The 13,635-nt window shown below is 36.7% G+C and overlaps 2 protein-coding genes across 4 annotated transcripts in view; one reads left to right on the top strand and one right to left on the bottom strand.

The window, feature by feature from the left end:
• The window catches only part of LOC124402905 (syntaxin-1A), an 80,099-nt gene that overhangs the window by 19,156 nt on the left and 47,308 nt on the right, over positions 1-13,635 (top strand). The gene's annotated exons all lie outside the window — the stretch shown is intronic.
• On the bottom strand, positions 9,396-11,810 carry LOC124402907 (gamma-crystallin M2-like). The gene is made up of 3 exons (XM_046876329.1): positions 11,799-11,810; positions 9,772-10,017; positions 9,396-9,680 (listed from the first exon to the last, which is right to left on the bottom strand). Exons 1-3 carry the CDS (start codon positions 11,808-11,810, stop codon positions 9,396-9,398), a joined length of 543 nt encoding a protein of 180 aa, XP_046732285.1.

Here is a 13,635-nt window from a genome sequence, read left to right as displayed (position 1 = left end):
TCAAGTTCACACTTGTCATTCTGTCGCAAATGTGGAGGTGTACATTTGCTAGAGAGATTAAGATTGATAGTTCTTTCATCCGGAAGTATCGAGAAGTTTTTGCACAAATAACGTTATGCAAATAAGTTATGCAATGCTTCTATAAACAACGATTAATGAAAAGAAAAAATGCTGTCAGCAAAGAATGCTGTTGGTTTAAATAACATGTTCAATATTGCATATTTTTATATATTGGAACAATTTGTTTATTGAGTTTTTTCACTCGTTTCTTGAAAACTAATGTTCAATCCCTCTGGCACAAGTGCACGATCTTAGATCTTGTGTTCTGAAGAAAAAAAAATTGTAATCGCTTTTTGTTGCGTTTCGTTGTAGTGTAATCTCACGACCCGAAAGCTTTTGCTTTTCCAGGATCACACCGAACAGAGCGATTTCCCAGTTTAATGCGTTTTTAATGGGACTGTTTAATTGGAAGAGTCTGCCACTTCAGCTCATTACGTTTTCCTGGCAGGTGTAATCGAGGGCGGGACAAATAAGTGCCTTATCATGCACGATTTATTGCTGGTAGTTCAGATGCCAAACGGAAGAGCTCTCAGCTAATGGGAAAGATCATCTGATAGGGAAGTCGGAACGATAAGCTTATATTTCAATTACACTCAATATTATTATTATATTAGCTTGGCTGAATGTGATGTTTTCTAAAGTATAGTATAGTCTTATTGAAATGTATTTAAAAAGATCGTTCAAAAAAAGATAAAAAGATTGATCATTGATGTACATGCTGTTACTATCCCACTGATGGAAATCATGCTGGTGAATATGCCATTTATCCAAGCACTTTCCATATTAATGTTGCATAGCATACGATTTAGAGCAATTTATTTTCTCCAGATTATCCAAAAAACAGTGTAAGGATTAAAGGATGACATGCTCTTACAGGAAAATATTCAATAATGGCGCTATAAAGTGTAAAACTCTTACTAGCCCATCATTTTTATTGTATTATTTTAAATCATGTTTTTTTATAAAAAAAATAAAAATAAAATAAAAAACAGAGATTTGGTTTTCTTTTGACATTTTTGGGCAAATAAACAGCGAACAGCACCACTGTTAAAGCTGTGATGTAATACAAAATCAATCAAAATTTTCTGACCAATTAAGATTCAAGAATCCAACGTTACAGTCACTAGGACTAGAAAGCAATTTTAGATTTAGTGTTACTGCACTGAATAAGGACATTATTAAAGCAAAGATAATTGTGAATTTTAATTTTTTTGACTTTGTAATTGTTTTTATGTTCATCTCAGGTCATAAGAAATGTAATTTATTTTTATTTTTATTTATTACTTTAATAGATACTGTGGCTTAATATCCAACTGTTATCTTTATGATTGTTTCCTTGGCATTTTTCACCTCTGTTGTAGAGGAACAGTAGCAGAATAACATTGTAATGGTGGATGGTAGACGTTTTAAAATTATTCCGATTAATTTGAATCCTTAAGGTTTTGAGAATTTTTAATTTTATGTGCAGTTTTGGAAGGAAAGTTGGAAATAATGAGACAAAAAACCTGTGATAAAAATAATGTGTAATATTTCGAGGTGGCACAATACCAGTTTTTGTGTTCTGTTACTGATTCTGAAATTCTTGATTATTGGTTCATGTCAATATTCAACTTTTTAAAGATACAGGAAATAATATTTATCTGAATAGTATTTACAAAACCGGCAAAAAATTAATTATGTCCATTAGATATGATGGATATAATCACACAGAAAGTATAAACATAATGAATATCAATACTACCTAATAAAACATAAATAAATTAACCATTTCTAAGTTCATTCTTTTCAGAATTTTTTTTTCCCCAGATTTCTAGCCCACCATTTTCTTTTGCCGAAACCGGCCCGGTACTTGATTCTGTGTATCGGGTCAATGCGGTCTCTGGAAATATTGTTTACGTGAACCAAAATTTTAGCTTATGTTTACTCACTATCTATTATTCACGTCCTCACTCTGGGATTTTTCATTATAAGGCTGTCACAGAGGTGCCATTTGTATTATCTGTCCTTGAGCCTTGCAGCATCTTTACTCAAAGAGCCTCTGAAGGAGGTGTTGGATACATACGCACACACACACACACACACACACACACACACACACACACACACACACACACACAAACACTTTTGCTTCCCAGGCTGTGTCCATCAGTCATCATTGAGTGTACTATGCTTGCCACACACACACACACACACACACACACACACACACACACACACAGACGCATACGCAATTACAGACGTCTTGGCCAGTTTAAGGCTGCCACATTGAGCTTTCATTTATCTGTTAAAGAGCACCATGTCCGCTTCTGGCGTTATGCCAGAGACCGAGATAATGCATGGATGTGAGCGTATAAGGATGTGCCATTGACGAGGGTCAAAGCATGCAATTAGACTCCCCCCACTCGTTCAAGGGCCTGTCAGTAATTAACAGTTCAAGGGCAGATTGGACAGGGTGGCAGACAGCACACAGACCACAGCAGCCTTTTGCCCTTGACTCTCCCTCCCTGACGCCTCCAAGTGCTATTTTTAAATCAAGAAATTAAAAAAATGAATTTTCTCTACGCTCAGACAAGTCATAAACTTGAGTGCTATTCGCCTTGTAAATGGGTCACTAATTACCTCTCATTTCGTGTTCGTTTCCACTGAGACACAGCAGCTCTCGTCACAGCCAGCGCATTGGAGATGTAGCGCACTTAATTGTGATGGCCAACACAACATGATAACAAAAATAGTCCACGTATATTGCTTTTTATTGTGTATCGCTTTCAGCATCCTGCAGAGTATAGACTGGGGTCAGTTACATAAACGAGGATCTTGTGGAAAAAAGTGCTCATTTCCAGTCCATCTTAAATATCGATATGGAGAATTTAATTTCAGTGTTTATGTAAGGATTAAAAAATGCCTCAAGACAAAGAAATGTTACAGCTATGAAATTTATTTTCCAAAATCTGCAATCCCCCTGTTCTATAAACCAACCTGTTATAGAACATCTTGTCTGGACTATGATTCCCATCAGCCACTGCACCGTCACGTGACATTACTCACTCCTACCTGAATCCTACTATTGTTTTGTAATAAGCATTTGTATAGTATAGTATAAGTTTTACCTCTTGCATCTGGTCGATCTTTATATTCGTTTGTCCTCAATGTTGCTTGCTCATGTTTTGTAGTCTTTGTTTTGCATTCATTATCCTTATTTATATGAGACATTGAAGTTTGTTTCCCATTAACCACTGCACTATTTAACATGATTTCTGCACCTATTACAATACACAGCTGATTAGCACTTGTATATAGTTGCATTTATATTGTATCACGTGTACTTTGCAGCACAGCGAAATTCCTTCTTGGCATATCCCAGTGATAGCGCAGGGTCTGACGTGATACAATGCCCCTGGAGCACAGAGATGTAAGGGCCTTGCTCAAGGGCCCAAAAAATGACAGCTTGGGGATGCAGGGTCTTAAACCCAGACTTCCGATCAGTAACCCAGAGCCTAAACCACTGAGCTACCTCCTTCACACATATACCCCATCACAGCACTCATGTATCACGTTTGTTGTCTTTCATGGTTTTAGTTGATGGTTGTTATTGTTCACATTCAGGCCTATTATGTTGAAGTTTATCTTGTTTATGTGTTTAGTCCTTTTGTGTTTTTTCCCTTGGATTTTCTTAATAAATTATCATTATTTATTATTATTATGTGACAACTTTTAAATGTTCTCCAAAGTCGAAAAAGTCATATTAATTGAAATACGTTTTGCAAATACAGTATGTCGAGCCAAAGCCTGCAAAAGCATTACATTGGCTGAGAAAAATGATACAAAATGTATTTAAAAAAACTATTAAAAATTAATATATAGAGTATATGTCAAGTCAAGTCAAGTCAAGTTTATTTGTATAGCGCTTTTCACAACAGACATTGTCTCAAAGCAGCTTTACACAAATCAACAGTGATGGTGAATGGTGTGAATTTGTCCCTGATGAGCAGCCGTGGCGACTGTGGCAAGGAAAAACTCCCTTAGATGTTATGAGGAAGAAACCTTGAGAGGAACCAGACTCAAAAAGGGAACCCATCCTCATCTGGGTGACATCAAGAGTTTGATCATAAATCTTTCAACAATAAAGAACACTGGACAGTGAGAACTAACATGATTACTGGAGTATAAGATTATAAGTGATGTTCTTTCTGCAGTCTTATACAGTCTATATGGTTAGTAGCTCCGAGTTTTATGAGCTCAGCATTTGTGATCACCACAGATCCAGCATCAGCTTCTCCATGCCAGAGCCTTTAAACACTCCAGGAGGTCCAATGTCAAAACTCCACACATGTAGCGGGATCCAAATGGCACTGGTACGTCTCTAGATGGTTCGGGATGTTTGTGAGTTCGGCATCTACTTCTTCAAAGGTCCGTAATCATCACGAGGTGGGAGGTGACTGGAGCTGGCCAAACCTCAGGGTGTCTCGGGATGGGGAGAGAAAGAGAAGCAGTGGAGAGGAATTAGCGTAGCTGCTGTTCATGATATTAACAGCACAAGTTGATAATGTGCATGTGATCAGATGTTCTGGAGCACAAGGTTATGATGTGAGACGTATGTTATGTGTAGGCTTTGCTAAAAAGATATGTTTTTAATCTACACTTAAACTGGGTGAGTGTGTCTGAGCCCTGAACACCGTCAGGAAGACTATTCCAATGACTACGTATATGTGTATACGTAGTCCTGACTTTTCACCTTGTGACCCAAAACTGTTGGTATAGAAAATTAATCAACCGATCCGGATCGTGCATACAACAGTGTATAATAGTGTAATTAAAAAACTAATTGAAACCATTTGATATGAATCAGGCGTTTTATATAATAGAATTCCCTACATTGCTGCTAGCTGTCATAACCGCAATGTTCATGTTGTTTTGTCTGATAGCTCTGTCTGTTTCGTCTCAGTTTGTATACTAACTCTAATACTAATAACTTGGTTTGTTATGGTTATATAGGCAGCCTGATGCAACCTCATGTAAATAAGGTACATGATCCTGATCATATTCACATCATTTTAAGGGAAAAATCTCTGAAGGAAACTTTCAAGAACAATTTCCTTTTTAATAAAAAAAAATTTTCCATTAATTCACATTAACATTTAAATATTTTGCAGTTGCCATTTGACTTAAAGAATTTACGATGAGAGAGAGAGAGAGAGAGAGAGAGAGAGAGAGAGATATTCAGTACATGCAGATAAATGTTCAAGGCCACGCTCAGGTCCCTCCAGCAATCATAAGATTTAAATTGGCATGCTTATGATCACTAGCTGAGAAATCCAGCTACTTTTATGAGAAATTGTAATAATCTGTAACACTCATAGAGCAAGGAATTCAGCGTGTGACGTAAAATTGTTCAAAAGGAAAGAAAAATGAGCGATAGTTCAGACAGGTCAGACATTATATTTCAGCCACCATGAGAACAATCAGGCTTTAAATAATTGAAAGTGAGCACAGTGTGTGTGTGTGTGTGTGTGTGTGTGTGTATATGTGTATATGTGTGTGTTTTTTTTTTTGGGACGATCATGATACAATCTGCTAACTCATGGATTGTGGATACACTCACATCATTCAAAGTCTTATTAAATTGGAACCTTAAGGAGGCACCGGAGTGAAAAGTGGATCGATGAGGAGGGCACCCGAAGGCCTGCCACTGGGCTTGTGTTTAGTTGTGTGTCTATTAGCTCGAGGGGATACTGCATCATGAGAATTTTACTTAGTACAGATTTATTATCTGAATGTACAGTAAAGTTTTTTATTTCTCAATATTAGGAATAATAACATGATGTAATTGTGTACAGTACGCCAGGTAGCGTGTCATTCCTGAGCCTTGCACTCACCAAACACATTTTTATTTTATAATTTCAACAGATTCATGTTGTTAATATGCTGTTTGTAGTCAAGTAGACCAATGATTTCTCAATTATAATTTTGAGAATAGAGTTGCGATTTTCACCACTATGATAAAAAGACTGATCCCGACATCATATTGACAACTAGGGTACTAAATGATAAATTAAGGATGAACCAAAGGAAAATTGTAGTGTGGCGCTCGGAATTGTTTAGCAATTTATGTCCAGTTTCAAGAATTTCTTTTAAAAGAAGAAAATCGTGACAGTTCTACACATCAAGGGAGTGAATGATTGAAGGATGGAAAAAATGAAGACATTTGTTAAAGTATGTTGTAATAAGTAGAACAGTTATGTAGATTATATCTTTAGAACATTAGATATTAAATGTAAAACACACACACACACACACACACACACACACACACACACACACACACACACTTACAAACACATACTCCCAACAAATTTAATTAATATTTTCTATTATTCAATAATAATAATAATAATAAAAATAATAATAATTTAATCAACATATTTTGTGCCAATTTAATTGATTACTCATTTTGATCAAAACAATAGAATAGTATATTGCATTCATTTTATTTATTCTATTTTATTTGTATAAAATATTATAAAATATTTTTTTATATTTTATTTAACCAAGCAGGCATTTTATTTAAAATTGTTTAAAAAAAAAAAATCTGTCCATATCATCTGTTCATTATTTATTTGTATTAATTTACACATAAAATGTCCACGACCCAAATTGTTCTTCCTTCTAGATAAACTTTTAAAGTAGATGTTTTCTTCTAGGACCGTTTACCGCTGTTAACTACGGTTAAACCCAGAGAACCCTCAATGAACCATTTTCTTCATGAAAATTGCAGGAAACCTTGTGCATTTTTTTGGTAAATATAGAATCCTACATCACTCAGTAGTGATAAGGACTCCATAGACGAGTCCATTTTATAGTTGAATAATTCTAATGTAATCTGCAGCATAAAAGACATGGAGTTCTTTTTATTTTTGCATCCATCTTAGTTTCTTCTATATTTCCAACAGAACCATGGTGAGACAAAAATCATAAATTAAACTTGATCCACATTTTCATAATGGTGGAACATTTAATGTTCCATAGGAAGAAATATGATTTGGGATTTTATACAGAAGGAATAATCTGTTCTGCTTCGCCATCTTATTTTTTTTTTTCAATAGTCTTAATTTTATTCCCTTAAAGTGAAACGGATAATAATTGTAGTTAGTTATTGTTGTACATTTTTATGAGCAATAATTGAATGAGTTTACATTTGGTACACACAAGCAACGAAATCTTGTTTACACTGCACGTATGTGTGTATATGTGTGTGTCTAGTGCGAAAATATTGATATCCCACAAACTCATTTACTTAATGACCCATAAACGGCATCTGCATTCTGGAGCTATTTGAGGCCTCCGTGGCGCACCTAAGCCCGGTGTTTGATAAACCGAGCTCCCGGCGGAAACAAGCCAATTATCAGCGTATTAAAAATGCAGATGTAGTAGGCAGGCTATTAAGGACATAATGAATGATTTTATAGGGCAACGGAGAGGCATGACGATACAGGATGGGTAGGTGAAATATGTTGCAGGATTGATGCTTGGGATTTTTTCTGCTTCGAAAAGAATATATAGAAGAATTAGGGCATTAGGACGTGAGTAATATAAAACTGCACTGCTAAGCCACTGTTTCAGAGCAGAAGAATTGTTGGAGTCATGAAAATTTCGGTCATGAGGATAAACAACCTGGTGATCAATACTCAAAGACATATTTTACATATGCTGTTTCTCCATTATTAAACATTTAAAGACTCTGGCATGGAGGAGTTGGTGTTGAATTTATGATGATCTCAATTGTTGAGCTATTTTATGATTTGCTGAAGAACTCCTGGTTCCACAACTCATACTGACTGTAAAGGACTGTAGAAATGGCATTATTCATAATCTCACACTCTGGTGCTCATTATATTTCTCACTCTCTGGTATTTGTAATGTTTTTATGATGTTTTTATAATCACATTCTCTTTGTCACCTAAACGAGGATGAGTTCCGTTTTTGAGTCTGGTTTCTCCCAAGGTTTCTTCCTAATACAATCTAAGTGAGTTTTTCCTTGCCACAGTCGCCCCAAGCTTCATCATCGGGGATACATACAAATAATGCACTTATTTTTACATTTTTGTTCTATTAAAATTTTCTGTAAAGCTGCTTTGATCCAAACTATAGAAATAAACTTCAAAGCTTGATTGTGGATTAAAAAAATTAAAGTTTGCTAAATGTGTGTGAACGGTGTCACATTTAGGCAGCCATCTTTGTTCCTGTGATGGGCAATGTGTCATCAATTGGTGATTTTACATATCGTTATTCACTTAAAAGTGGCGCAATGATGTATCTTTTGTCCTATCCTTGGTTCAAGGAGTAGCTAAGAAGCGAGAAAAGGGCCTTCTAATTTTTACTTGGCTTAGCGTTAAATGGTGAGTAATGTGTCTTCATCATCTGTTTCTTTCCAGTCCAGCACTCACTGCCATCTAGCACCTCCTCTGGGTAAGCTTTGGCAGCCCAGTTTCTTTTTTCTTCTGAGGAATTTTTTTTAGTTGTTTATTTTTCATCTCATTCGTCCACAAATGCAAGCTTCTTTCATCAAGAACCAGCTTCAGTGTTTTTAACCTCTGTAGCGCAATTGGCTGTGTATCCAGACTTGTCTGGTGGTACTCTGCTTTTTCATGTGCAGACAAAGGTGAAAAAAAAATGTCTGATTTTTTATCCTAGTGCTGAAATACTCAGTAAAATTCTTGCCTTACCACTTTTGGAAACTTACATCACTGGCACTGGTACACTTTTATATAAGAAAATGCAGAGTTGTGCCCTGCACACTACATCAACGGTCCCCAACCTGTGCCACGGACCGGTTTATATATTTTCACGGACCGGCCTTTAAGGTGTGGTGAACAAATACAACAAAATAAAATGATACGAGCGACATAAAAACTGGTATTTTCAAAATATAATGATAAACGTTAATCCACTGTTGTTTTTTGTTCATTTTGCTAGCTAGGGGGTTTAAATTTAGCGGTAATGTATTATTTGTTAGCGGCCGGAGCCCCTTTAAGAAGGTAGCAGATGAAGGTAAGACATGTGACGAGGCATCATGACATGCATCAAGAGTGAGTAATAGACAGATGTGGAGGAGAGAATTCGGTCATTTTCCAAAATAGAACATTGTTCAGAATCAGATAATAAATAAAACAGAAATAATGTAAGTTATGTATTCTTTCTGTGCGGGCCAGTACCAATTGACCGGGGGTTGGGGGCCACTGCACTACATGAGAGCATATGGAGGAACTACCAGAAGACAGATCAGTAAATCATTTTTAAACGTTTTATTCAGAATTTGCGCATTACAGAAATGCTCTTGCTCAATACCAGGAATCCATGATGCGCTTCATGCTCATGAACTTCATGTTGCTCATTCCCATCATCTCCCTAAAGCTGCGGTACTCTCCGGGTCTGAAGTACCACATCCTGCCCCTGTAGTGTGGTTGCTCGTACATGAGCCAATGGCCGTCCATAATGTGGCACGAGTGGCATCCCCCTGACCAGTGGTAGCGATCCATGATGGAGTCGCAGTCATCAGTCACCTCCATCATCTGACCCATGAAGTTCTCCCTCTCATACATCCTCATTCTGTAGGAGCCCCTGTACTGTTTTAGGAAAAAGAACCATGTGAGTCAATTTGAGCAAAAATATGATGTTTGACAAACTTGCCATGCTAGCAAAAGTTGATTAGCCTACCATAGGGATCATGCGGCAGGACCTGATCCAGTTGTTGCCCCAGCCCCACATGTTCATGTAGTCGGCATAATCACCCCTACGGAGGAAATACTGGTTTCCCATGAAGTTGGGGTGATCGTACACCATCCAGCAGCCGCTCTCCACCCTGCATGAGTGGCAGCGACTCAGGTAGGAGGACATGTCGGGACAGTCGCTGCTGCACTCATAGGAGCGTCCCATGAAGTTCCTGTCCTCGTAGAAGGTGATCTGGATTTTTTTTAAAGATGATCAATTATAGAACTGTCATGCTCTGTTACTGTTTTTGCTCTAGAATACAATTTATTTTAGATTTTTGATGAATGAAGACCTTAAAAGATTTAATTTGGGAGGTCAAACAAAACCATTTTGAGGACTCCTATAAAAGATCCACAGAAGCAGACCCTCCCCAGATAAGGGCTACCAGGTCTCTGCTCTGGACCCAGTTTTGTGGGTGGTGTTCTTAACTAACCATCTGATGACTGTGCCATTTATATAACCTGGTCAAGGCTCAGCCATAAATTACAAGGCTTTCTTATGGGCTCATCATTTGGAACATAAGTGGTAGGGGTCTGTTACAATGACCCTATAATGAAAACCGGCTTTGGAAGCAATATTAGACACAACTTTCATTTAACGTGATAAAAGATCGTCCTGATACTAATTGTAAATACAAGATGGACGAAAAAGTCAAATGGAGCAAAAAACAGTTTTCATTTTCATGTTTTTCTTCACAGTTACTCGCCTATATTACTGTCGGATGAATACGACGAGGATGTTTTGCATATGTATATTTTTAGCCAACTTTAGAATAAAAGGAACACAGTTCAAAAAGTTGTAAGAGCATATTATAAATTTGTAATTATGATTCCGGTACTCACCCTGGCCATGATGATGTTCTTCGTTACAGCAAAGGGTTTGCTATTTGGAGCAGTTTCCAGTTGTTGAACTGACACTCTGGTCTGTTTAACCCCTGACTTTATACCTGGCCAGAACAAAACACTGTGCAACTTCTATTGTGAAATTTCCTGAGCAAGCAACAGTGCACAGAGTCGAAATGCTTTCGCTACATTTTCATGTGCCTGGGTTCTCTGTAACAATGGAACCGATTGGTGAGACAAAGCAGCCAAAATCCTTTCATTTTAGATCAGTTAGGCACACTGTACACAATTACATACACTAGTTAGCATTATTATAATTATTACTTAAATATGTTAATACCTTTTTTTTTATTTAATTGGATTTTTTTTTCATTAGCCATACATAATGTTTTGTCTATCTATCCATCTATCCATCTATCCATCTATCTATCTATCTATCTATCTATCTATCTATCTATCTATCTATCTATCTATCTATCTATCTAATTGTCTGTCTGTCCGTACATCCATCCAACTGTTTTTCTCTCTGTGTTTGTGTTTGTGTGTGTGTGTGTGTGTGTGTGTGTGTGTGTGTGTGTGCACCCTACACATACTCTATTGCCAAAAGTATTGGGTCACCTGACCTTTCCTGCTATATGTGCTTCTTTTCCAAACTGTTACCACAAAGCTGGAGTCACTCAATTGTACAAGACGTCTTTAGATATATAATAAAATTTTGCATTCACTTGAACTTGGAACCTGTTCCAGCATGGCAATGCTCCTGTGCACAAAGTGAGCTCCTTGAAGATCTGCTTTACATGCTTTGGAGAGGAAGATCTTGAGTGGCCTGCTAAAGAGCTCTGATCTCATCCCTACTGAACACCTTTGGGATAAATGTGTACGCTGACTGCACCCCAGGTCTCCTCACCTACATCAGTACTTGCCTTTCATAATACCCTATAGCTGATGAACACAAATATCCATAAACACACTCTTAAATCTAGTGGAACATCTTACAGAAGAGTGAAGGGAATTATAAGAGAAAATTGGGACTAAATATGGAATGCAATGCTCAAACATCACATACCGTACTTATGATCAGGTGACCCAATACTCTTGGCTATATAGTGTATATGAAGTCATATATATGACTTTTCCAGCCATATGTGGTTCTTTCACAAATTGTTACCACAAAGATGAAGGCACACAATTGTATAAGATGCCTGTGGAGGGCTGATATTTCTTCACTTAGTCTACTAGGAGAAGCAAACCTGTTCCAGCATGACAATGCCCCAAGGCCAGCTCCAGGAAATTATGGTTTACGTTGGTTGAAATAGAAGATCTTTATTAAACTCCTCTGGGATGAACTGAAACGCTGGCTGCACCGCAGGATATTTAACCCTGACTTCACTAACACCCTTAGGGCTAAATGTGCACAAATATTCAAAAAGGCATACACCAAAATATATTGAAACTTTTTCCCAGAAGAGTGGATGTCCATCCTTCCATCCATTCATCCATCCATTCATCCATCCATTCATCCATCCATCCATCCATCCATCCCACTCATGAATTTACGTACTTAAAACTTTTTACTTATGTTCTGAATGTAAAAGTGTGATATATTCATATTGTAAAATCTTTGCATGGTTACTTAAATTGACAATTTTTTAAATCTCTCTTATAATTTGCAATTCTTTTTTTCGAGGGTGGGGGAAGATCTAAATTTCCAACCACTGACACATCAGTTATAACCTTGACTACTTGTCTTGAACAGAAGTAACACGAATGTTTCAAAAGCAATCTTTCCTTTTTTTTAATTGCTGTCCAATTTTGAACTGCAATTGCTTAGGAAAGATATTTGCTATTATTTTTAGCGGCCTGTTGGATTACTTTCTCACTGGCTTTTTCTCCATTTAATGAATAAGTCAGAGATTAACTGAATTGAAAGCTATTTGTTGTAGTCTAAAGATCTACACAGCCATAATATTGGAGAGAATACTGCTGCCATTTGATTGCATGTAGAATTACATTTAAAAGCTTGAATTAGTCCCAAAAACAACTAATTAAACTAAAACGAGCGTTCATATATTATGAGATTTTGTTTAAAAAAAAAAAGTTGTATTTAGTAATGTATAATTGAGACAGAGCACAAGGTCAATTATTACTGGAGTTGCAGTAAAGTGTGCAATATTAAGCAGGTATTTTCAAATTACCTGGAAGCAAGTAATTAAAGTACATTTTTTATAATTGCATTTATTTATATATCAGTTTGCTTGTTTAAAAAAATAACCCATGCAACCATATCCTGAACAATCTCAAGCCAGGTCAAAAAAAGAGCCTAAAGTTTTGAAGACCCCTATGAAAGGTCCAAAGAAGTGGACCCTGCCCACATTAGGGCATCTAGGTTTCTGCACAGGACCTATGTGACCATACCATTTATATGAACCCTGTTCAATCGTAATACCCAATACTGCTCCAGCATGACAATGCTCCAAGAATATCTGGTTTACATGGGTTGAAGAGCTTGAGTGCCCTGCTATAGAGTCCTGACCTCAACCCTATTGAACACCTTTTGGGATCATTTGAAACACTGCTTGCATCCCCAGGCCTCCTCACTTTCAGAGTTGCCATCCAAGGTTTTTTATTTCATGATCCCATTACATCTGCATTTGTAAACATCTGCAAACTTCATTATGGCCCAAAGATGGAGACCTACTTCCTTCTTCATTTGATTATGTTTGCATAGAAACAACTGGAGCAATTTTTTTGTCATTCATATCTAGATATAATATATAGAAAAATGGCTAGGATTTTTGACTGTGCCAAGAATTTACCAAAAATCCTGCTTAATTATGTGCCATTTAAAATTAAAGTTTATTTTTTATTGTATTTTGTTTGCGTGGCCACTTGAATCATAATATAGTAAAGTGACAATCGTGGCCTTGTAAATTAAACAAACAATATAATTATATTAAGACCAGCTTGT

The sequence above is a fragment of the Silurus meridionalis genome, chromosome 20 (assembly GCF_014805685.1).
Source record: "Silurus meridionalis isolate SWU-2019-XX chromosome 20, ASM1480568v1, whole genome shotgun sequence".
Lineage (NCBI taxonomy): Eukaryota > Metazoa > Chordata > Actinopteri > Siluriformes > Siluridae > Silurus > Silurus meridionalis.
Note: the sequence above shows the minus strand (reverse complement) of the source record. Positions and strands in the feature narration are given on the sequence as shown.